Genomic DNA, 24,467 nt, shown 5'->3' on the forward strand with positions numbered 1-24,467 from the left:
TTGCCTACATGTTTCTAAAATTCTATTTTTTTAATTATTTTACATTTCTATCAGTTTTTTTCAGCACCCCTATTCAGTTGCTTCCTACTGAATTGAGTAGTGCTTTCTAGAAGTCACAAATACCCTCTCCTTTTTTTACCCCTAACAACAGGTCAGCAGTGGCAATGACCCCTGGTCAGCCTGGAATGCTTCCAAACCTGCAAACTGGGAAAGCTCGGACAGCTGGGGAGCCAAGCCGGAGGGGGCCGCAGCCCAGAGAAGCGCTGCCAATAACTGGGACTCGGCCTTTGGCCATCCCCAGGCCTACCAAGGACCAGGTGAGGGGGGCCACCCTTAGAGGGCATCTCAGGACCGGGTGGTGAGGGGGCCACCCTTAGAGGGCATCCCAGGACCAGGTGAGGCGGGGGGGCACCCTTAGAGGGCATCCCGGTCGAAGGGGTTTAATCACGGGAACTGTGGTCTCACTCACTAATGGCAAACTGATTCTTCTGAATCCTAATGAGGTAATTATACTCTAGTCCGCTCTCGGTTCCCTCAAGGAGAACCTTGTCACACATGCAAGTGCTTGCAGGCACCAGGTTCATAAAGTGAAACAAGAGAGCGACCCTGTGGGGCTGCGGAGGACAGAGAGGGCAGTGGGTTGATGCCGCCGCAGGAGGACTGAGCTGGTGTTCCTGGTGTTCCTCCAGAGAGGCTGGAAATCTCGATTTTTTTTGTCATCTTCCCGCTTTAAAATCCTCGCTATTAACACACATTTGTTTTTAAATCTCGGGCCAAAAAAAATGAGCACGTGGATTGACTGTGGTTTATCACCTGACGGTTTATGACCTCTGACCTAGCTGTTCTGTCATTTCCTAAACTACCTGTTTGACGCCCCGGTGCTTAATGGAAACACTGAGGGAAAGGAAGACTTTCTAAAAGCAGAAACAGTTCAGGAATTAAGAAAGGTTATTTATGTCTGTTCTGAAATTAAGAGACCCGCCCATTGTTTTGTAATGACCCCTGTCTGAGCTCATTGTGCCCAGAACTGAGAGTGCTGAACGGCAGGAGGTGTGGGTCAGGTGCTGCTTTCCGGCTCCCACCTGGCCCGGGAGTCGGGGGCTGGGTCCAGACCAGACTGCTGACATTGCTTCTTCAGTGACGTGGCGTCACTGGAATCCTGGCCCAGATCCTTCTGATACCTTCTAGTCTTTTCTTTTTCCTTTTGACATTTGTCTCTGGGCTTCTCGTGGTGGCAATCTCAGGAAGGAGATCCCAGGGCACTTCCCTGCCTAGTGCCGAAGGGACACCTCAGGCCTTCAGAGGTGGGAGACGGAGGCAGAGAACAGTGGTGGAGGGCGGGCGGGAGGAAGGCTGGCAGCAGCCCATCTGACATGGAGAGGATCACTAGGGCGTCAGGCTCCCGGCGCTGGTGTGCTCACTGCTTGTCCCTTGCTTCTCTCTCTCTTTCTCCTCCACCCCCTCGTCGTCTCTGGCCTGCGTTAGTGTCAGTGTTACGCAATTCCTTTCCAAAGATCTGACACCCTTTTGTCCTCCCCAGGCTCTTGGCTTAAAGGGTATTTGACCTGTTTATTTGCAAGTTTATAAAGCTAGGTTTATCAATGTGTAGGTGGCCCGGGGTAAAGAATCCGCCTTCCAGTGCAGGAAACACAGGAAACATGGATTCGATCCCTGGGTTGGGAAGATCCCCTGGAGAAAAGAAGGGCTACCCACCCCAGTATTCTTACCAGACATGACTAAGACAGGTCAGCACAGCCAGGCCTCTAGCAGACCTTCCCTGTGCACCAGCAAGGGTTTGCTTGGCATCTTTTGGCTTCACCACATAGCATGTGGGGTCTTCGTTCCCTGACCAGGAACTGAACCCGAGCCCCCTGCGTTGGAAGCACGGAGGCTTAACCACTGGACCACCAGGAAAGGCCCTCCAGAGTGTTTTTATCATTGACATTTGTCTGAAGTTACTTTGACCAACAGCCCTCTTAAGTTGTTTCTGACTTATCTTTTGTGCCAAAAGGCAGAATCCTCAAGACTCACAACTGTAACTCACAAGCGTAACAACAGAGCCTGTACTCTTCGCATCTTTATTGTAATCCTGACCGTGTACCCTTTTCTTCTTTAAAAAATTGGTTAACCCAGGTGGTAGCTGTTACCAGAAAATTAAGTCATCCCGTCTTTATTTGGCCTCTCTTTACCGACAATCTTCTGTTCTCACCTTCAGCAACTGGTGATGACGATGACTGGGATGAAGACTGGGATGAGCCCAAGTCATCTCCCTACTTCAAGGACTCAGAGTCAGCAGAAGCAGGAGGTGCTCAGCGAGGAAACAGCCGGGCCACCAGCTCTTCCATGAAGCTGCCACTTAACAAGTAGGTGTAAGAGCTGGGGGAATGGGTCGGGGCCGGGGGGTGGGGTGGGGGCGGTGCGGTGCTCTCGTATGAGAGGCTGTGATGAGACAGAGAGGCTGTTTCTCTTTCCAGTGATCACAGAGTTTGGGGCATGATTTGATCGTGTCTGTTTTTTTATTTGGCTCTTAGCTTGGAAGCTTTTTTTTTTTAAGTGAAATATATGTTCCATTTAATGATCTGCCAAATACTCTTTTTTACCTTTATCAACTCATGACATATTGTTTCATTGCTGACGTCACAGGAAAGCTAAAAATAATAATGATAACTTTTTCTTTTAAATGTTTTACCACATATTAATCTGTTACCATGACCAGGCTTTGTGCAGAGCAGTTTGTGTGTTTTCTCTCATGGTGCTCTCACACCCCTTTGTGGTCCATATGATCTCTTTTACTCTTGGAGACACTGAAGCCCAGGGAGGTGAAGGAAATGATATGGGCCCCTGTGAGCATCACATTGGCCTTTAGCTTGCTTTAGGAATGAAATCAGATGGGATACAGCTGGTTTTTGTAGAAATAAGATTTCTTTTCCTATTTTAGGTGTTTTGCTTTCTGAGCATTTTTACCCCCTGTTTATTTTTTTAAAAAAATTCTAAAATTCAATCTTGTCTTCTTTAGAAGTTGCGCTTTGGGTGGGTATACATTGATTCCACCTTTTCTTCCATTTAGAATTTTGCCTTGGGTGTAGATTTGACTTCTGGAAATAGCCAAGTTTATTATGTTTGAGGTCTCTAAGAAGACAGGTTCTGAAGACAGTTTCCAAAGAAAATGGCACAAGTACTTGGTAATTGTGGCCTCCTGAGGGAGAATGTGGACAAGGGCTTTAATTTGGATGTAAAATGCTAGCGTGTGGCCTTTGCCCCATGGAGTCATCTAAACTGATACGCTCAGTACTTTCTTTCTGCCTCTGTACCTGGGGGACAGTTTGTGGTCTGCCCTTCGGCCTCCGAGTGGTGATAGAGTGTCTCAGATCAAGCAAATCGAGCACCCATAAATATCACACCTTCGGGAGTCAAACTGTCCTCTTACCAGATAAAGCTTAATTAAATGACTAATTGGCTGTTGAACAATCTGATTATGTCAGGTTTCATTTACCTTAGTTTCCGAGTTCTGGTACATCTGAAAGAACAAGTTCAAACTGTTGTATTAAGTAAATGTGGACGAGAGCTATAGAATTCTTACAAGGGAAAGGATAAGACTCACAAGCATTTGTCCTCATGATTAGATTTCCTGGATTTGCAAAACCTGGGATGGAACAGTATTTGTTGGCCAAGCAACTGGCAAAACCCAAAGAGAAAATTCCGATCATTGTAAGTTTGTTTATTTTTTATTTTTTGCTTTGTTTCTAATTAAGCTCTTGTATAGTATCTTTAAAAAGGTTATTAGTCATTTAGAAAGTATTCTTAAACACATTTAATGCTTCAGGTAAGTAACTGACAATATATTAAGAGTATTAAAAAGAGCATAAATTAATGTCCATTATTGCCTAGGCATTCTTTATTTTTACCTTTTCAGACTACCAGTAATTGAACAAATGACCATAGTATTTCTTTTTCTGAAGTGTCTTGAAGTTACCTCTTACATGTTGTTTTTCTACTAGCCAAACATATTTAGCTACTAAATGCAATTCAAATACTTAGGTTTCTACCTTGGCAGAGTACATGTATGTTATCAGAATAAGTTCCCTTTTCCTCTGTGTTGGTAATAGTTTTCTTTCATTAAATCAGTTGTCCAGTTTGTGGTAAGGACCTAGCAAATGAAAGCTGGTAGGTAGTGACATCGTTCAGAACATCCATCTTTGAATGGCTTGCTTATAAGATGACACAGGCTCCATGGTTTCACCCACATGTTGACTGTGGATAGATTTTCTAAGTGTTACCTAGCTGTATATTTCCAGATAAAATTTTAGAAAAGAAATAGCTATCTTCTGACCCTGTTGATTTAGTCACGTAACTGTAAGCTGTGAGTAGGGCAGGAGGACAACAGGCTTTGACTGTAATCACCATGAACTCAAATAAGGAGAAAATAATCTAGTCTTATTCTATAATCTTTGGGTCCTAGGAAACTCAATAATATTGCAAGAAAGACCTTGTATTTTTCATATTACTTGTTCCTACTTCTTTGGAATGCTTGAAATCCTGGAAAACTCCAGAGAGAAGAGCTGTGACAAGAGCCCTTTAATCCTTCTTCCCTGAAAGCAAACTTGGGGTGATTATTTTCTGAATGGTTAGGTTAAAGATTTCTTTTTTCTTCAGATGTTTTTGTAAATACTTAACATGTATCCTGTTCTTTTCATTAAATTTAAAACTCCACAGAGTCAAGAACCCATGGCCCCCCTGCCCCTCAGATTCTCATAAGCATGGGACTTTGTCATAAGTGTGAGATGTTGGAACAGAGCCAAAGGACCCCAGCATTTGAGTTGTCCCACATATTTTAGGCAGGCCTGCCTGTGTGGGCTTCTTGTGTGGAAAAGGAAGTGAGGAAAGCCATAGAGGCTTCAGAAAACCAAGAAAAAGCAGAGACCTGGTCCTTTGGTTTTAAGGTGTAGCATCCCTACCCACTAGTAGAGTAATGACCTCATGGATGTTGGGCCCTGGTTGGTCAGAGTCTCCTCTCTTGGGCCCCGTCACTGAGGGAAGTTCCCCAAAGCTCCTCTCAAAGTCTCCTGCCCTGCAGCTTCAGGAGGGTTTTCTGGATCTGGGTCCCTCTTGGAGAATCATACTACTAAGCACTTGTTGTCAGAGACCTTTAGTCCCTTATTAAAGCTCTCTAGGCTCCAGTCACCGTCCTGACCTAGTAGCCTCTGAACTTTCATACCTCACCTCACTGTTTCCTCCTTTCAACTTGAAAAAGAATTAGGGCATACAGAAGATGAGAGTAAGTATTGAGGAAGTTTGATGGCAGTTTGGCATTGCTGAGACAGCCAAGTGTGTCGTTTTATTTTTCACAGAGCTATTAGTCTGCAGTAGATCTGAAATTTTTAAAAGCTAGCCCTTCATTACATAAAACTGGGATAGCTAGACTGGAGAGAGATTGTGTCCTGCCCAGCATCCTCTCCAGGAAAGGCAGCTCAGCCCCTCTCTGTGGCCTAAGATGCCCACACGGGAGCAGAAGGGCCTCTCAATTAAGTGTGTTTTTCAAATAGAACCTTAGTAAGAACAGAGAGCATTTATGTAGATAATTTCTCAAAGAAGAGCAAGAATGACTCTCCTAAGGACTTCCAGCCCTAAAAAGAATCATTTGATGATTTATATCAATCATGTTAACTGATTTTCCACCTCTCCCTGCAATGTGTAGGTTGGAGATTATGGCCCAATGTGGGTTTACCCTGCCTCTACATTTGACTGTGTGGTAGCAGATCCCAGGAAAGGCTCCAAAATGTACGGTCTGAAGAGCTACATTGAGTATCAGTTAACCCCTACCGTAAGTATCCGAGTTATCAAAACAGAACCGTGCTTACATCACTAGGAATGGCTTGCTTTTTTCTTCATTTTCTATAGTTGATATTGGTAACTTTTTTTCTCTTTCCTTCTCTTGTAGAACACTAATCGATCAGTAAACCACAGGTATAAACACTTTGACTGGTTATATGAGCGTCTACTGGTTAAGTTTGGGTCAGCCATTCCAATCCCGTCTCTTCCAGATAAGCAAGTCACAGGTGAGTGGGTATGTGTGACAGAACTCAAGGCCACAAGTGAAAAGACTCCAGTTAGAGTATTCCAACATCGATCAGGAGTGGTGCTTTCTAGCCTCCAGTGGAGCAAGCTGTGGGGGTCTGGGAACAGCAGCTAACTGCAGCCGTAAATACATATAGATACACACACACACACACATGCACGCACACACGCACACACACACACACACACACACACACACAGCAGCTAACTGCAGCCGTAAATACATATAGATACATACACACAGGATACATATATAGATACATACACACACAGCAGCTAACTGCAGCCATAAATACATATATAGGTACACACACACACACAGCAGCTAACTGCAGCTATAAATACATATATAGATACACACACACACACACACACAGCAGCTACCTGCAGCCATAAATACATATATAGATACACACACACACACAGTTCACATATTTGAAAGTTGCCTAGACACCTAACAAAGGGTGTCAAACTTTTGTGCCGACTCCCTGCGCACGTGTGCATCTTGGATTCTGACGAAGTCACTGTGTCTTTGCTGCTACAGCTTTTCCAGTCCCAGTGTCTTTATTGCTAACCCTTTCCTATAAGAGAAATATATGCCTTTTTTATATGTGAAAAATGACACCTGGGAAAAACAGGAATAATTCTAATAGTCTAAGGTGGAAATTAAAATGGATGACCCAAATAATGTAAACGCATCACACGCTCCAGCTGTGTCATTTTCGTTGGTGGTGCTGTGCTCAGTCCTGTCGGACTCCTTGGAACCCCGTGGACTGTAGTCTGCCGGCTTCTCTGTCCATGGCGTTTCCCAGGCAAGAATACTGGAGCAGATTACCATTTCCTCCTCCAGGGGATCTTCCCAATCCAGGGATCAAACCCATGTCTCTTGCATCGCCTGCATTGCCAGACGGGTTCTTTTAACACCGCATTGCCTGGCAACCCCCTGTCATTTTCATCACAAGTCTGTAAATACCAGATGTAGACACCACAGAGCTTCCAAGTGTTAATGTAGAAAGTTACCAAGTTTTCTACTCAGTTGTTTTGGTGATTACTGATATTTAAATATTTTTATTTATCATTAACAATCACCCTCTCCCTTATTTATTTAAATGTCATTTCCACCCCCCCCCACCGCCACCCCCAAGTAATCTCCTAGTAAATAATCCACAGTGCTACCAGAGCCCCTTGTAAATGTGCAGTCGGAGAGTGTTTTTTCCTATGTCTGTTCTGAGAACGATCAGTGATTTTTTTTTTTTTAACCCTTTTGCCTAATCTAAAAACTGGAATGTTAGTACTTAGGAGTCAGTGTGTTTGTCTTGGAATAAAAGTTTGTAAAGAAGCTGAACTTCACATAGAGATTAGAGTCTCCATGTCTAGCTAGAAAATATTGCAATACATGAAACTCTTAAGTAGAGAGAGAGAGAAAAGGATCAAAGATGAGAGTAAGACTTGAAAGCTGGGAGCTGGAATGGTGCAAGAGGAACAGACAGGGGTCCTCCAGAGGCCTGGGAGTTGGGAGAGGATTTGGTCCTCACTCAGCAGGAGTGAGATAAAGAGACAAGAGAGGGCCTGGGGGCTGCCCCAGCCCAGGGCACGGCCCGCTCAGGTGGCAGGGAGGTTGGTCCCAATGTGCCAGGCGTCACGTGTGCCCTGGCCCCTCACACACGGGCACACTCAGCTCAGACATGCACAGGTGCCACTCAGAAGTGCTGAGAAGGGATGTGATGTGATTCCAGAGCTCACGCCGTGAGATGTGGACTAACTATCCTCAGCTAGAACCAGTGACCTTGGGATAAGCGTGGCTTTGTGCTTCGCTTTGTGCACTGTGTATGCTTCTCTGAAATGTTTTGAAGAGATGGAAACCGTTTTTAAAGAAATTTGTTTGATTTTGATTTGGGGGGGAAAACTTCAAAATTTTCACATTGTCTTAGCAGAATGGAGGAGTAGGCTTGCCTTGCCGTCCCGGGGCTGACACCCAGGCAGCCCCTCGAGGAGCCAGGTGGCAGGTTGGGTGCGTGGCTGCTTCCTCCCACTCAGACGTGTCACCCACCCCCGTCCTGCGCCCACTGTGTATCCTCACTGTCCCTCCTTTCTGTCCATATTGTTTTAATCATAGCTCTCTTTCTAAAAATTTAGATTTCTTTCCATGAAAACTTGGGTTCTGCCTTTCTCCACAGTTTCAAGTTTGAATTTTAAACTCTCTTTTATCAACTTAGTTAGCATAATATGTTCTCCATGGTATTGAAATAAATGGATTAATGAACTATCTTAGAGTTGGGGGGGGGTTCTCTTATTTTTTTCAGTTTTAATACACTGTTTATTTGGATCAGATAACCCATGGCCTATCCTAAAGCATCATGGAGTCATGGTTCTCCCATAGTAAGGTTCTTTTTTTTTTTTTTTTTAAAAAAAAAAAAGGTCAGGCCTGAAGCCAGGGGATGTCAGAGAAAAGCACAGAAGCAACAGCCCCTCAGTCCGAACAAAGTTGGGCTTTGATTCCCTGACTGGGCCGCGTGCCGAGGAAACCGGGAGGCACAGAGCCGCTCTGTTTCCCCTTCTCTCGTCTGCGTCCTGCCTGAGATGCCCACAGCATCATTATTGTATGAACGCCCTTCCCTTAAATCCTGGAGAGGAGAAAAAGGAATACCAAGTAGATGATGTCATGACGTTTCTGTGCACTCGATAATCCATCCATGGAAAGCTTAGAGCTGAGATTTTTCTAATTTGTTTATGGATTTTATTCTTTATGGAATAACATTGAATGAATCTGATTTTATTTCTGGGGGCCAAACTGGTATATTAACATACTTCATGAAAACCTAGGTCAGGGTCATAGGAAATGGGCAGATGGAAATCTCTCCTCTCCTTTTTCTTAATTCTCTGGAACCTGATAAGCATATCCTCACAAGATCAAGATAATAGCTGAAGTCCCAGTTTGTAAATAGACCATCTGTGTCAGAAAAAGATTTTAGGAAAAATAAGAATGACTATTTAATTAATTCCAACCGATGAGTAGGTTATAAACTCTTGTATAGTTGACTTGCTCATAACGCGGAGTTCAGTACAGCCCTTAGTTCAGTGCTGACTTCCAGGGTCTCTTCTGTCCGTGAGGTGGGTCATCGTCTGCACAGTGTCCAAGTTTCTGCAGTACGTATTAGTCTCTGCTCCTAGTACGTGCAGAATTTGAAGTGTTTTAATATACAGGAGGGGGGTCTAGTTTTGTAGTCTTCAGTTTGACATCTAGGTCTAGGGTTTATTTTGGGTTAAGGTTTGTATAAAGTGTGAGGTGGTGGAGGTTTATGTTATAAATCTGGTCATCTAGTGGTTCTTGGACTGTCTGTTGAAGAGAGTATCCTTTCTCTGTTGAGTTTCCTTTGCATTTTTGTCAAAAAATCAATTAAGCATATTTGCACAGGTTTATTTCTGGACTCTATTCAGTTCCATTGATTTATGTGTCTGTCCTTTTGCCAATACCACACCATCTTGGGTATTGTAGCCTTATAATATAGAAAGTCTTGAAGTCAGGTATATAAATCCTCCAGCTTGGTTCTGTTTCAAAATTGTTTTTAGCTATTCTTTTTCTTTTGCCTTTCCATGTAAATTTTAAGAGTCAGCATGATTCTTTTATAGTCAGATACCTATAAACAATCATGCTAGGGTTTTTATTGGAATTGCATTAATTCTGTAGACCAATTTTGGGAGAACTGAAATCTTTTTTTTTTTCTACTGCCACCAACAGCACTGTGCAGTTTTATTAACCATTCAAGTACAGTAGCGTCTATAAGATCCGGACAGAATTGGGATTTAAAAGTGAGCAGATATTCAGCATCTAACAATTTGAAAGAAGCCACTACATACTCTTTTCACAGAAATGTTTTCATGGAGCCAGTACAGTACTAGCCATTAACGCAGCCCACCAGGTATACTGAAGTAGGAAAGACGCCAGAAACATAGGCGCATTAGAAAGGCTTCAGCACTTCAGAAAAAGAGTGAGCGCTTTTCCCTTTCTCCCCGCTTTAGCCGCTAAACCAGCATCATACCATCTGGATCTACCTATACAGTCCCACGTCAGCTTGTGGAGTATTTGTCAGGAGGGCAAAAGTAAAATGACACTGGCCAGTACAGCCTGTGGATATTTAGGAAGGGGAGGGGGAGGAAGCCAGTTCTCAGAACAGACGAGTCGGCTCCAGTCTCGTCTGCAGGGTGTTTGGGTCCTTTGTTCTCCCACCGTTCCGCAGTGTGCTCGTCCTCCTCTCGCAAACGCTCCGGTTTGGCAGCCACTTGCCCTCGGTTCTCTTCGCGGCTTCCGTCTCTCGGGTCAGCTTCTTTTCCGCCATTTTCCTGACGTTGTTCTCCTCTGTCCCTTTCTGAAGCACTTTCTCGTGCTCTCTTTTCTCAGCTAGCTGCTTCAAGACCTCAACTTCATGGGACTTGGATTTTTCTTTTGCAGCTTCTAATCTCTTCTGAATTTCTTCCAGGGAAAGATCCTTCCCCTTAGGAGGGGAAAGGGGACAGATTCTTTTGGTCACAGGCTGAGAATCAGCTCAAAAGCCTGGCCTGAGGCATGGTTCTCTAGCTCCTTCACCTGGATATCAGAAGCAGCCATGGTGAAGAGAAGACAGCCGACCGGCAGCTGCTCTGCACGGTTCGCTGGCAAGGAAAACCCTGTTGGGTCAGTCCCAGCTGCCTGGTCAGCCTCTGAGAATTGAAATCCTAATGTGTAGTGTTCCAGTGCAAGAACTTACATGTGTCTTATTTGATTTTCATGTTTTATATGTTTCAGCATACGGATTCTGCACATATTTTCATAGATTAATATGTAAGACTTTCATAGGGTGGATTCTATGGTAAAGAAAATAGAATCGAGTACAGAGATGGGGTGCAGTCCCAGGCCAGAGCACCCCGGAATCCCCTCTTCTGGCCTGAAGGTCAGCAGTTTGGGAGCATAAACACTTCTAACAGGCTGTGTGCCTCTGGTTGATTTCTACAGCACTTAGTTTTTGTGGCTTTTGTTTGGCTTTTTAGTTGCTTTTTAGGACTAGGATTCAGTTCAGTTCAGTTGCTCAGTCATGTCCGACTCTTTGCGACCCCGTGAATCACAGTACACCAGGCCTCCCTGTTCATCACCATCTCCCAGAGTTCACTCATACTCACGTCCGTTGAGTCGGTGATGCCATCCAGCCATCTCATCCTCTGTCGTCCCCTTCTCCTCCTGCCCCCAATCCCTCCCAGCATCAGAGTCTTTTCCAATGAGTCAGCTGTTTGCATGAGGTGGCCAAAGTACTGGAGTTTCACCTTTAGCATCATTCCTTCCAGAGAACACCCAGGGCTGATCTCCTTTAGGATGGACTGGTTGGATCTCCTTGCAGTCCAACGGACTCTCAAGAGTCTTCTCCAACACCACAGTTCAAAAACATCAATTCTTCGGTGCTCAGCTTTCTTCACAGTCCAACTCTTACATCCATACATGACCACCGGAAAAACCATAGCCTTGACTAGATGGACCTTAGTCGGCAAAGTAATGTCCCTGCTTTTGAATATTGCTATCTAGGTTGGTCATAAGTTTTCTTCCAAGGAGTAAGCGTCTTTTAATTTCATGGCTGCAGTCACCATCTGCAGTGATTTTGGAGCCCCCCAAAATAAACTCTGACACTGTTTCCCCATCTGTTTCCCATAAAGTGATGGGACCAGATGCCATGATCTTAGTTTTCTGAATGTTGACCTTTAAGCCAACTTTTTTGCTCTCCTCTTTTACTTTCATCAAGAGACTTTTTAGTTCCTCTTCACTTTCTAGGATTAGCTATTGTCAAACTCACCTAGCGAGAATTTCCATCTCCAGAAACCTTTTAACTGATAGTGATTTTATTAGGCTTATAAAAATTCTATGTTCACTTGATGTTTGGTATGTAACGTTTGTTAAACTGATTTTCTACTTTTAAAACAGAAATATCACCCATTAAGCCCTTGTTTTATGATGGCCTTAAGTTCTGTGATAGCAGCTTTCATTATTGCATTTATGGAAAAATTGCTTTTTCTATTTTTCATTTAAGTAGTTGAAAAAGCAAAACAGGAAAAAAAACTAGTTTGTGTTACTTTTCATAATACTGAATTTAATTCTAAATTGCTTATTAATTTCCATATTATAACCCCTTTCTTGCCTGTAAGGCTTCATATGATCATACAGGCACTGGCATGTTAGTTTATAAGAAAGAGAAAGTTTTTCATATTGAGATAAAATTTGCTTTTGGATTTGTGGAGTACCTTTCTTCTTGGCCTTTGAACATCCACTGTGTTGCTTGTTTTTAGGTTGTTGAAAAATTACCATGGTTTACCTTTTACTGAGTAACTCTCTGCTGGTAGCCGTTTGAACAGCCTTTCCACCTGGGTAACAGGTAAGAGGTGATTCCTCTCAGGCAGAGTCACACAGCACTCTTGGCGTGTCTCTTGCAGGTCGCTTTGAAGAAGAGTTTATCAAAATGCGCATGGAGCGGCTTCAGGCCTGGATGACCAGGATGTGCCGTCACCCGGTAATCTCAGAGAGTGAGGTCTTCCAGCAGTTTCTAAATTTCCGAGATGAGAAGGTAGGACATTTTATTATAATCTTAGAGGATATTGAGAATTGTCACATTCATACCAAGGAAGTTAAATCATGTTGATTAGTTGGTTATTTCTAAGTAATAGTAAAGTAGTCACAGCATGTGAGCAAGGAGTTTGTCAGAATGGTTTTCTGCACACCAGGAACCAACTGCCCCAGTGAGGACTGGGTGAGGGATGTGATAGGATGCGGGGCTTTTTCCTCAGTGCTGTTGAATATAGGATAGACGCTGAGCTGTGTAGGATATTTTCAGCGTGAAGTTAGGGGAATCATGTGAATGATTTCCTAGGATCATATCTTGACCTTACAGTGTAAATAGTGTAATGAAAAGTAGATTCAGAAGTGAAGCTGCTTTGTCAAAGCCACCTTGTTTGTCCAGAACTGTTGTCTGTCCAGGTCTGCCTCTGCCCCGTGGGCAGTCATCCTGTCTGCAGTCACTGTTCTCAGTTGAAAATCAAGAAGAAATCGGCTGCTTGTCATCTCACCATTGTTGTCTGCTCTGGAAATAGCTGTGTGTCTCCTTAGTCTTCCATTGCATGCAGTCATTTGTTTGGTCATGCTTAGTGTAATTTGTAGGTTAGAGATCATTCCATTTAAATATTTGTAGTCTTTTTGCATTTCAGAATGAATGCTTACATGTCAAAATGTAATATATAGCAGTTAAAAAAATTATGTGGAATCTCCTCCAAGTTGGTGCCTTACTGCTGTTGGTGCACAGGATTTTAACAAGGGCTTGTTTGATCTGTCTAGGATTCTGTTGAGGCAGCATTTCTAGAGAATTCCTTGGCAGTTCAGTGGTTAGATTCCACGCTCTTACTGGCGAGGGCCTGGGTTCAATTCCTGGTTGGGGAACTGACATACCATCAGCTGCGTGGCATGGCCCCAAAACAAACAAGAAAACAGGAAGCATTTCTAAAGGTTGTGCTTTATGCAAATTATAGGCTTTTTTTTTTGATACAAGAGAAACAAGAAAGAACTTGGAGCCAGGGCCCTTGGTTTTAGTCTTGGCTCTGCTTCTGACTACCTCCATGACCTTGACCCAAACATTAATTTCATTGGGCCACAGTTTCCTCACCTGCTAAATGACAGTATAAAATTAGAAAATTATTAAAAATTGTGATTCTCTGGGCAACAGTAGCTCATATAGATGGTTGGACATAGAACACCCAAAAGAACCTACAGAAAAATGTAAATCTACATTAAAATCCATGAAACACTGCTGAGAGAAATAAAAAGAAGACCTGAATAAGTGTTCCAGCACCATGTTTTATGAGTTGAAGAACTGAAAAGATGTTCTCCATAGAAAATGTAAGCTCCAAGAATAGCCAAGATACTTTTTAAAATGAAGATGAAATGGGAGGAAAACTTTTCTGGATGTTGAGACTCATTATAAAGCTAAAATATTTTTAAAGCAGATAGTAGAATAGAATGGGCCCTTGATTTATGACAAGAATGGTTCTGAGGACGGGGGGGATGGGCAGTCTTTTCTATCAGTGGTGCTCCGTTGGATGGCATCTCCGTTGGATGGTGTCTCTGGGAAAAATAAACATGATCACTGCCTTACAACAAGCTGTTGATTTTCTTAGGTTTGATGTTGGTATTTTGGTAATGTTTCTAAGACATGGCCCTTATCTGTTAAAGATACATAGTAAAGTATTTATAGGTGAAATGATATTATATCTGAGATTTCCATTAAAATAAACAAGAAATAAAAGTAGGATGGAGGAGACCAGATAAAACAAGTTTGGTGAAAAGTTGATAATTTTTGAAGTTGGATCTATAGGGGTTTATTAAAATATTTTTCTTTCTCCTTTTATCCAGTTGAAAGTTTCCACTGTATTGAGTCTAAAAAAAATTAATTTCTGATGGTTTACAAGTTTAAATGTGAAAGACAACACAATAAAGGTTCTAAAAGGTAACGCAGGAGAAAATCTTCATACCCCTAAGGGTAGGGAAGGATTTCTAAAATAAGACACATACAGGAAGAGACTGACCAATTTGACTAAAAAAAAAGAACTGTGGTTTATCAGAGTCATTACAAAGGAAAAACAAGTCGAAGATATGAACGTGTATAGCCAACAAAGAGCTGGATTTTAGAATATGGGAAAACCCATACAAATTGATAAGAAAGATAAACCAGTAGACAAATGGGAGATTTGGTAATGTCCCTCACAAAGCTGGCTTAAAACTCAACATTCAGAAAACTAAGATCATGGCTTAGATGATGCATCTGGTCTGATCACTTCATGGCAAACAGATGGAGAAACAATGGAAACAGACTCTCGGGCTCCAAAATCACCGCAGGTGGTAACTGCAGCCATGAAATTAAAAGTTGTTTGCTCCTTGGAAGAAAAGCTGTGACAAACCTAGGAAGCATATTAAAAAGCGGAGACATTAGTTGGCTTACAAAGGTCTGTCTAGTCAAAGCTATAGTTTTTCCAATAATCATGAATAGATGTGAGAACTGGACAATAGGAAAGGCAGAACGCTGAAGAATTGATGCTTTCAAACTGTGGAGAAGACTTGTGAGAGTCCCTTGCACAGCAAGGAGATCAAACCAGTCAATCCTAAAGAAAATCAATTCGGAATATTCACTGGAAGGACTGATGCTAAAGCTGAAACTACAATACTTTGGCCACCTGATGTGAAGAGCCGACTCATTGGAAAAGACCCTGATGCTGGGAGAGATTGAGGGCAAGAGGAGAAGGGAGGATAGGATGAGATGGTTGGATGGTATCACCAACTTGATGGACATGAGTTTGAGCAAGCTCTGGGAGTTGGTGATGGACAGGGAAGCCTGGCATGCTGCAGTCAATGGAGTCACAAAGAGTTAGACACAACTGAGCTACTGAACAACTCACAAAAGAAAATATCTGGGTCATCAGTGAGTGTAAAGAAAAGCACTTAATCTTAGGAGTAATAAGAAATGCAAATTAAAACCACAATGAATAAACTTACCAGAAGGCTAAAATTAGAAAGACCAAGGATACCATGTGTCGTCTTGGTGAGATAAGGAGCTTCTGAAACTCACTGCTGGTGGGTATGAAAGCTGGTGAGACCAGTTTGGAAAACAGTTTGGCATTATCTACTTGAATAACTTTCCACACCTGGTTATATCCCTACAGAAGTGCGTGCACACATGCACCAGGAGGTGTGTACACAGCAGCTTTATCCATACCTCACCAGGGCCACTGATGGCTGCCTATAGTAGAGTGGGGTAAATAAACTGGGCAAGAGTCACTCTCAGGAATATTATACAGCCATGAAATGAGTGAACTCCAGCTGTAACAACAGTGTGCGTGTAACTTCTCAGCATAGGTTGAGCAGCTAAGGCCAGACACAAAAGAATGCCAAGTGTTGGGTTCTTAGCGAGTTCAGAGACGTAGCAAAACCATGGTGTAGGGACTTCAGTGGTGAAACTGTATGACGTGAGGAAACGAGGAACTGAAAACCATAAAAGAGTGGGTGGGTCATGGTTACCCCTGGAGGGGAGGGAAGGGGAAGGGACGAGAAGGGGGCTTCCGGAAGTCCAGCTCCCTCCTCTCTCTTGCCCTTGGAAGTAGTTACACAGGAATTCATTGTATGAGAATTTGTTATACGGAGTATTTTTGCTTCGGGCACTTTTCTGTGTGTGTGTGTGTGTATATACATAACTTGTAATAACATTTTAATACTTTATAATATTGGTTCCTATCTTACATTTAGAAAGGCTTTAATATTTTCAAGAGAACAACCTACAATTTTGAGGTGCTTTGTCAGGCTCCCAGGGTGTGTTTGTATGGGTGGGTGGGCTTCGGGAAAGGAGAAGTCCTGGCTCACCTCACTCCAAAAGGATTTGGGCTCTTAAGGACCATTTTGCACAGCAGCACCGTTCACACCGTTCACGTGCGGGATGGAGTTGGAGATGCAGGGGTGCAGAGGGAGATGGCATGGGCACTGCCTCCCAAAAGTTAGAAGGATAAAGACGGTCAGTGAGCCGACGCTAGGACGGGATTTTGAAACAGCTGTTTGGCTCCGCTCCCCACCTTAACGTCATAATGTTCCTCTTTACAGGAATGGAAAACCGGGAAGAGGAAGGCTGAGAAAGATGAGCTGGTGGGAGTTATGATATTCTCCACCATGGAGCCAGAGGCACCTGACCTGGACTTAATAGAAATGTAAGAGACCCTGCCAGCCTCCCCTGCTTCCCCAACCAAGCCTGCCTCCTCCGCTCGCAGGCCTTGGCCCATCTGACCACACCTGGAATTCACATCATCAGACGAAAGGGTGTGAAATGAGTGGGGTTTGTAGTCAGAAGTCAAGGAGAGCATCGCTTGTACTTGAAACACTGTCTTTCTAACCATAACATCAGTTAAAGTCCGCTTCCTTTTTACCTTGAAGTCAGTGATTTCATAGTTGACACAGTGGTTAGTAGTTATTAACAACAAAGCATGATGACATGGCGTGGCACCGAGCCAGCTGACACCCACAGATGAGTCCACGGGCCAGAAATCTCTTTGAACATAGCCTTGAAGAGAGCAATCTCAGGCCTGTTTGTCCAGAGTTTTTTTGACCTCTTGTTTTCAATCTTGTCATCTTTTTAATGTGGGCTTGGTTGAAAGTCTGGAGTAGTTCCTTTTCTGTATAAAGACTCATAAAAAATCTTGTGTGTGTTCATAGTAATAGTTTAAAGCAGCCTTTTTTCTTAATGTATAACCATTCCTTATGTTTTACCCGGTATATAGACAGTCTTCTAACTATGCGGAGAGAAAATCAGTTTTAATATGTTGACTTAGGTCTGTGTTCTTCCAAACCCTAAGGGAAAATGGTTGTGTAAACAAAAGTGACCTCGCATTATGCAGTCTCTATTATAACCTCCTCTTTCATTTAAAAGTATATCGTGATAATTTTTTTCAAGTCAGGAAAAGCTTTTTAATCCTGAAGGAACTGGTATCTTCTGTGTCACTTCAATGCTGTGTGCGTAGGTTTATTTTCTCTGATTCATTTCAGTATTTGTTGGAATGAGTGAACAACTACCATTAGCAACCCATACTATAGAGTCACCAGTACCTGCAGTGATTGAACTTCATTCAGTGAGATGTTCAAGAAACGATTTTATTTACTTCAGAACAGTTTTCGTTAGAATTCACAAGGAATTGGAGGGCGAAAGGAAGCAGAATTAAAATATAAGTGGCAGATGTTGAAGCAGTTCTTTCCAAAGCTGAATCCAGCCGGTTTTTAAGACTAATTTAGTTGCATCACAGTTGCTAGGTGCACAAGTACCTGTGGTCAGGCTTGTTGTGAGCTCCCCTGAGCACGGTGGACCTTCCTCCGCTTACACCTCACACTGTCTGGACATAGGGTAGTGAAGTCAGGGACACAACCTCCTCGTGTTTTTGCCCTGCAGAGAGCAGAAGTGTGATGCCGTCGGCAAGTTCACCAAAGCCATGGATGATGGCGTGAAGGAGCTGCTAAACGTGGGGCAGGAGCACTGGAAGCGGTGCACAGGACGTAAGTGCCGTCCCCGGTGTCCTCCTGGGCACCAGGCCCCCGCAGGCAGAGACACGCTCAGTGAGCATGCTCTAAGGAGCCTCACTTTCCAGCCCTTGTTGCAGCACAGAAAACTGGCTTGAGCAAAGCCAGTTCAAGAACCCCCGTAAAAAAGCATCCCGTTCACTTAAATATTTCCAGTTATGTGGGGTTTGTCATCTATGGAAGAGTCATCCTTTCTGCCCGCAGAGAAACTGCCCATGGTTATTTTTAATCTCAGGATCTTACTTTTAATAGTCATCCCTTTAGTGAGTTGTGTGTTTGACTAAGCTCTAATTTTAGGAAAGCCTGGTGGCGGGTGGTGGTAGAAAGCCCAGGGCCTGAGGCAGCCCCAAGCACAAGTGCCGCCATCTGCTCTGCTCTCTGCCTGCTGTGCTGTGCCCTCCCTGCCCTCTGTCCACTGGGCTGTCTTCCCGTATCTCCCAGATCGGGCCGCTCTGCCGTCCAACAGCCAAGGAGAGAAGCACGGTCCAGTGTCAGCTGTGGGGGTCATGCCTTGGCTGCTGTGGTGTGAAGGGTGGCCAAGTTGAGTACTTTCAGCAGAAACCTGCAGCCCAACAAAGCCTAAAATGTTTCCTGTCTGGCCCTTTGCAGGAAAAGACAGGCCTTACAATGGCCCTCCACCATTGACGTGATATTTTATATCAACGGAACCATTGTCATCTACCAGCTGTTCATGCTGGAGGGGCAGACACCAGGAGTAATAACACTGGCTCCTTTCCCATGGTAGAGAAATACTGGAAATAGAACTGAGCCTGAAAATATGACCTATACAGATGCAGCATCAGAAAACGAAATCTGTTTCAGGCCTTTGGTCACAGGGAATAACTCGTGAGCAAAAAAGGGAGAGATACTTCTCTAAAATGTAAATAAATAATTTAATTTTTAAAATAATAACTAAATTCAGCTGTTTCCCCTTTTTAAAGAAAAATTTAAAGGAGTGCAAATCTTAAAATTTATAAGGATATCACAAAAATCTAGGATCATGGCTTCTATTAAAGAATCAAATCCCATATGTCTAACATCTGGTCAACTCCATGTCCTGTAAAATCCACAGACCAAAATTAGGAAATAGTAATAGCATTAGGCTGCTCTATTTTAGGGGACAGGAGGTTGAAGTGTTTTGTTTAGAATTTGATTCAACCATAGTGTCTTTCCTCTCACAAAAGAGTTTTTAATCCCCCGTGTAAAGGCAAAAACTGAGTTACCAAAGGGTGAACAATTTATTAAAATTAACCAAGCTAATGTAATCTGAATTTGTGTTTCCTGTATCTTACAGCTTGTAGACCGTTTGTCAAATTTCTCTGTCCTGGAATTTTTTTAAAAGAAATGTTTGAATCATTTTTCTTTATTAATAGCATAGTCTCTTTAAATGCAAGTAATGGTTTATTTTGAAGACAGCAGATGTGTTTCAGGAAACTGTGTACAGATTGCAAATAAAAGTAGCCCAAGATACAAAGACTCTTCTCTGGAGAGTTCTCCAGAGTGATCCTAGAAGCCTAGGATTTAGCACTAGAGGAGCACTGGAGATGATTTAATTAATCTTATTCTTACACAGATGAGAAAGCTAAAATCCCTCCTCCCTGGTGCTGTGAGGTTCCACTGCCGTTTTTCTCCACACCCCGTTGCTTTTGGTCGTGTTTTGTTTTGTAAATGTCACTCATAGGTACATGGCAGAGTGGGAGAAGCAGCGGATTAGGAATAACAGGCACCAGATCCACCACTTACTAGCCCCGTGACCCCCTCTTTCCTAACCCAGGAAGGGGTGATGGTGCATCCGCATTGGTAGAGGGGTGGTTGTGATGATCAAGTTGGTGTTATACACACGAAAGGACTCAAACCTAGAAATCATCTTCTGAATGAGCTTCCGGTTCATTTTGATTTCATCCAGTGAATGAGAGTGTGGGCGCTGGTGGTGGTGTTCATAATAATAGTGTCCACTAATTATTGAAAAATTGATTAATTAAAAATTGAAGAAAAAAATTAATCTCTAACAACAGTTCGTCTGTATTGATATTCTGTTAAAGAATATAGACTATTTTGAATCATTTCAGATTTACTATAAAAATACTTTGAGAAAATAGTTGGATCATTTTATTTTGCTCCATTTAGTGAATGACTTTTTTCTCTTTCAGCATTACCCAAGGAGTATCAGAAGATAGGGAAGGCCTTGCAGAGCTTAGCCACAGTCTTCAGCTCTAGTGGTTATCAAGGTACATCTTTCTTTATTTGTTCTTTGGGCCCTGGGTGTCTCCCCAGACCAGCCTCCTCAGGTTCTTGCAGACAAGCGGTAACTGCAGTGAAGCACCACTGTCAGTGACGTTTAAACTGGCTGCACCGCTCCACTGAGGACTTCTGCCACCTCACCTATTAGATTTGAGAATAGTGGTGGGTGGTAATAGTTGGATTTCCTGGCTGGTGTCTTTGCCTTTCCTGTGCTCAGATTCAGCTCTTGGGTCTTAGTGAAGCAGGCGGGTATGGTGTGTGACACTCTGCCCTGCTTTCATTTCTCTGCCAAACTCTGAAGCTGAGTCTGACTATCGAGCCAGATCTTATCAGGGACATTTGGAGGGAAAAATCTTGACTGAGTAACAAGTTCATATTGCCTTATGTCTCTTGCTAACTCATTGTTTTTAGCATATCCCATATTGTATATCTCACTTGTGGTATTTTGAGTTCATCCTGCATTTCCATGGACAACACTTGCAAGTTAGCAGTTTTCTTTTATATCTTGGTTTGTTTTCTTAATTTGGCATATGGAGCTGGTAGGAAGTAAAAAAAGTATTTGCCAGGTGAGTGGCACCTATTCAATTTGAGGACGTCCTATCACTTACAGAAATGATAGGCTTGGTACTGTCACCGTGCCGTTATTCTGATATCCAGGGAGGGTAGATCTTTGGAGGTCAATGTCTAAGTATTTCCAGGTATAAGAAATTAGTCTTTTACCAAAATGTAAGACCTGTGACTCCCGTACTTGAATATTTCTTGTTGGCCTGGCTGAATTGTGTTAAAACTTTTAGCTTGGGCAGGAGTTTTGAGGATTCGTTGGTCTGGCCCCCATTTTTGTAGATGAGGAACCCAAGGTCTGGGAAGATAAGCATCTTGTGGCCAAGAGGCCCTGTAAAGGTGCTCAACATCGCTAATTAGAGAAATGCAGATCAAAACGACCGTGAGGTATCACACCACTCAGAATGGCCGTCATCAAAAAGTATACAAATAATAAATGCTGGAGGAGGTGTGGAGAGCAGGGAGCCCTCCTGTGCTGTTGGTGGGGATTTAAACTGATGCATCCACCGTGGAGAACAGTATAGGGGTTCCTTAAAAAACTAAATATAGAGCCACCATATGATCCAGCAATCCCATTGCTGGGCATGTATCTGAAAATTATGAAAAGATGAAATTCCTAATTCAAAAAGGCACAGGCACCCCAGTGTTCGTAGCAGCCCTTTTTACAATAGCCAGGACATGGAAGCAACTAAATGTCCATCAACAGGTGAATGGATAAAGAGGATGTGGTATTTATATAAATGGAATATTATTCAGCCATACAAAAGAATGAAATGATGCCATTTTCAGCAACATGGATGGGCCTAGAGATTATCATACTACGTGAAGTCAGAGAAAGACAAATATCATGATCCCATTCACATGTGGAATCTAAAAACCCAATAAAAATGAACTTATTTACAAAACAGAAACAGACTCACACACGTAGGGGAAAAAAAAAACTTGTTACCAAAGGGGGAAGGTGGGGAGATAAGCTAGAAATTTGGAATTAACAGATACACACTTGGCTCTGTTCACTTAGGCCTAGAAATAGTTGTCAAGTCCAGGCACTCCCAGCATCACCCACATGGTGATTTCAAAACATTGTTTCCCTGAAATAATCCAGAGCTCAGAGGGAAAGAACTCTGATGCCAACCTGAAGAACCTTCCACTGTCCTATGGAGCAAAAATTTGAGCTTAGTGAAGATAATGATTGCTATGAAATGAAGCATATCAACTTTAATCCAGACTTGCGGTGATATTCTTAAAAAGTTAATCTCAGTCACCTTTGGAGGATGGAATAGAATCAACTTATAATTCTGAAAAACTGTAAAAAGAAGGAAGCATTTAACCTGTTCTTCCTGTCCCTATACCTCAAGGTAACCAAAAAGCTGATAAAATTTGTCTTTATAAACGTATTTCAGCTAATAAAGAAGCAGTGACATAAGTAGTATAGCACCAATTTGCAAACCTAAAATACTAAATACATACTGAAATGAAAGATCTAGGCGATACAGGAAACAGAGGACTGTGTTGTCACCACCGAGACTCACTCAGCAGAACCCGACTGTGGGCCAAGGCATATAGCCTGGTTTTGTCCACACGTCCTCAAAGGAAATTTGCCAGAAAAACACACAGAGGAGAAAGAACCTCTGTAGGAAACATGTCAGCTCTGTGCCACGTGGACGGTCTTTGCATCCTGACTCAAGCAGCCAGCTTGGTTGGAGACACCAGCCAGCTGCACACTGGCTGGACGGTTTATATCAGGACCAATGGTCGTTTCTTAGGTGTGAGATTGGGGTTGTCTCTATTTCCTAAAGAGCCCTTGTCTTTTAGGTAGAATGTATGGATGAAGTGTTAAATGACCAGTAAAAGTGAGAGGAAGGGAGGGGACTGAAAGATTGGACATAGGCTGTTAGTTGGGAAGTCAGGTGATGGGTAGATGAGGATTCATTCTACTGTTGTATAGTTTGCAAAGTTTGAAGTTTGCTATAATAAAATTTTAGAAGTAATGAAAAGGAAATATAAGTTGTAACGCTCATATAACTGTCTTGATTCTCAGGTGAAACAGATCTCAATGACGCGATAACTGAAGCAGGAAAGACTTACGAAGAAATTGCCAGCCTTGTGGCAGAACAGGTATATTAACATAGGCACATGGTTCCAGTTAAGATTTTATGTTCCCTAGTCCACATGTTTTATTTAAAACCTGTTTTAAGACAAGCTTTCCAAATGGCTGTTTTCTTCTGTCCCCTTGCATCTTTATTAATTACACTGAGTAGTAGCATTTCTTAGGCCAAGCTAAAGTAAGGGATAATTCAGCACCAGGAAGCCTCAATAGCTCCCAGTGCCGATGGTCTGGATCCATCTCAGCCACCAGGGGATTAGAACGTCCAGGGAAGAGCTTCACTCTGGTCCTTGTTTGGAGTCTTGCTCAGCCTCTCGGAGCAGGGGTTTCCTGGTCTGTAAATAACAGTGGAAGCACCTGCCTGGGAGTGGGCTGAGGATCAACAGCCAATAAAGAGAAAGCCCTGGTCAGGTTTCTGGCAGGCAGATTTCACTGTAGCCACCTGGCTTTTATTGGAGTCTTTAGTAGCCTGATTTCAATTATGTTCATAGATAACAGATGATGTTTCCTTAAGGGGACTAACCATCGAGGTTGTTTCAAACCCTTAAATTAAAAAAAATTTTTTTTTTTGCAGATGACAACTTGAAATACATATTTGAATAACCATACATTCATGTGGTCATTAACTACTCTCCTGATACTTGTAAAAAAAAAAAGATTAATTTTTAGAATCATGCACACCAAAACTTTAAATATTATCACAGAAAAATGGAAAATTTTATTGCCACTTTTAATGATTACCAGATTTTTAGCAATTTTTAAATTTTCTGCTAAAATTTACACGTTAAGCTATAACGTCTTATTTGCCTCTGTGTAAACATATGGTGTTAACTAGTTTTTTTTTAATTTTGTTCACAGTGTTGTCTTTTGGGTCAGTTCAAAATAGCTAATTTTACCAACCAACCTAAAAATCCACAGTTTTATTATTTTTTCACAGCCTACAATGACAGTATAGCACTCTTGGGGATTATTTTCTTACAGGAGAACTAGGCTGACTACTTCACACTCGGTAACTTCGTGTCATGCCTGGCAGATTCAGCTGATACAGCCCTTAAACGTAACCGTTTTTTCTCTTCTATTGTCTGAATTCTTCCACCAATAATAGCCAGTCTTTCTTGTTACAGCCAAAGAAAGATCTCCATTTCCTGATGGAGTGTAATCATGAATATAAAGGCTTCCTGGGCTGCTTCCCTGACATTCTTGGCGCTCACAAGGTAACTTGATCCAAGGCGTTCACAGACGAGGTCCCGGCTGAGTCAGGACCCAGGGGCAGGGCCACCTGCGGGAGCTTCGCCCTTCAGCCACACACGTACACACACACAACATACACACACACAATGTGCTTGCACACACACAGACACATGCGCACACACA

The 24,467-nt window shown here is 42.7% G+C and overlaps 1 protein-coding gene and 1 pseudogene across 1 annotated transcript in view; one reads left to right on the forward strand and one right to left on the reverse strand.

The window, feature by feature from the left end:
• Nucleotides 1-24,467, forward strand: part of SNX9 (sorting nexin 9) — a 90,987-nt gene that overhangs the window by 59,015 nt on the left and 7,505 nt on the right. Inside the window, exons 5-15 of the mRNA XM_040238895.1 lie at nucleotides 152-317; nucleotides 2,216-2,363; nucleotides 3,624-3,708; nucleotides 5,696-5,821; nucleotides 5,939-6,056; nucleotides 12,526-12,656; nucleotides 16,724-16,827; nucleotides 18,057-18,160; nucleotides 20,335-20,412; nucleotides 23,028-23,104; nucleotides 24,218-24,307. Coding sequence (XP_040094829.1) covers nucleotides 152-317; nucleotides 2,216-2,363; nucleotides 3,624-3,708; nucleotides 5,696-5,821; nucleotides 5,939-6,056; nucleotides 12,526-12,656; nucleotides 16,724-16,827; nucleotides 18,057-18,160; nucleotides 20,335-20,412; nucleotides 23,028-23,104; nucleotides 24,218-24,307 — 1,227 coding nt within the window. The remainder of the gene's footprint in view (nucleotides 1-151; nucleotides 318-2,215; nucleotides 2,364-3,623; nucleotides 3,709-5,695; nucleotides 5,822-5,938; nucleotides 6,057-12,525; nucleotides 12,657-16,723; nucleotides 16,828-18,056; nucleotides 18,161-20,334; nucleotides 20,413-23,027; nucleotides 23,105-24,217; nucleotides 24,308-24,467) is intronic.
• Nucleotides 9,801-10,681, reverse strand: LOC120862790 (annotated as a pseudogene).

The sequence above is a fragment of the Oryx dammah genome, unplaced genomic scaffold (assembly GCF_014754425.2).
Source record: "Oryx dammah isolate SB20612 unplaced genomic scaffold, SCBI_Odam_1.1 HiC_scaffold_4, whole genome shotgun sequence".
NCBI lineage: Eukaryota > Metazoa > Chordata > Mammalia > Artiodactyla > Bovidae > Oryx > Oryx dammah.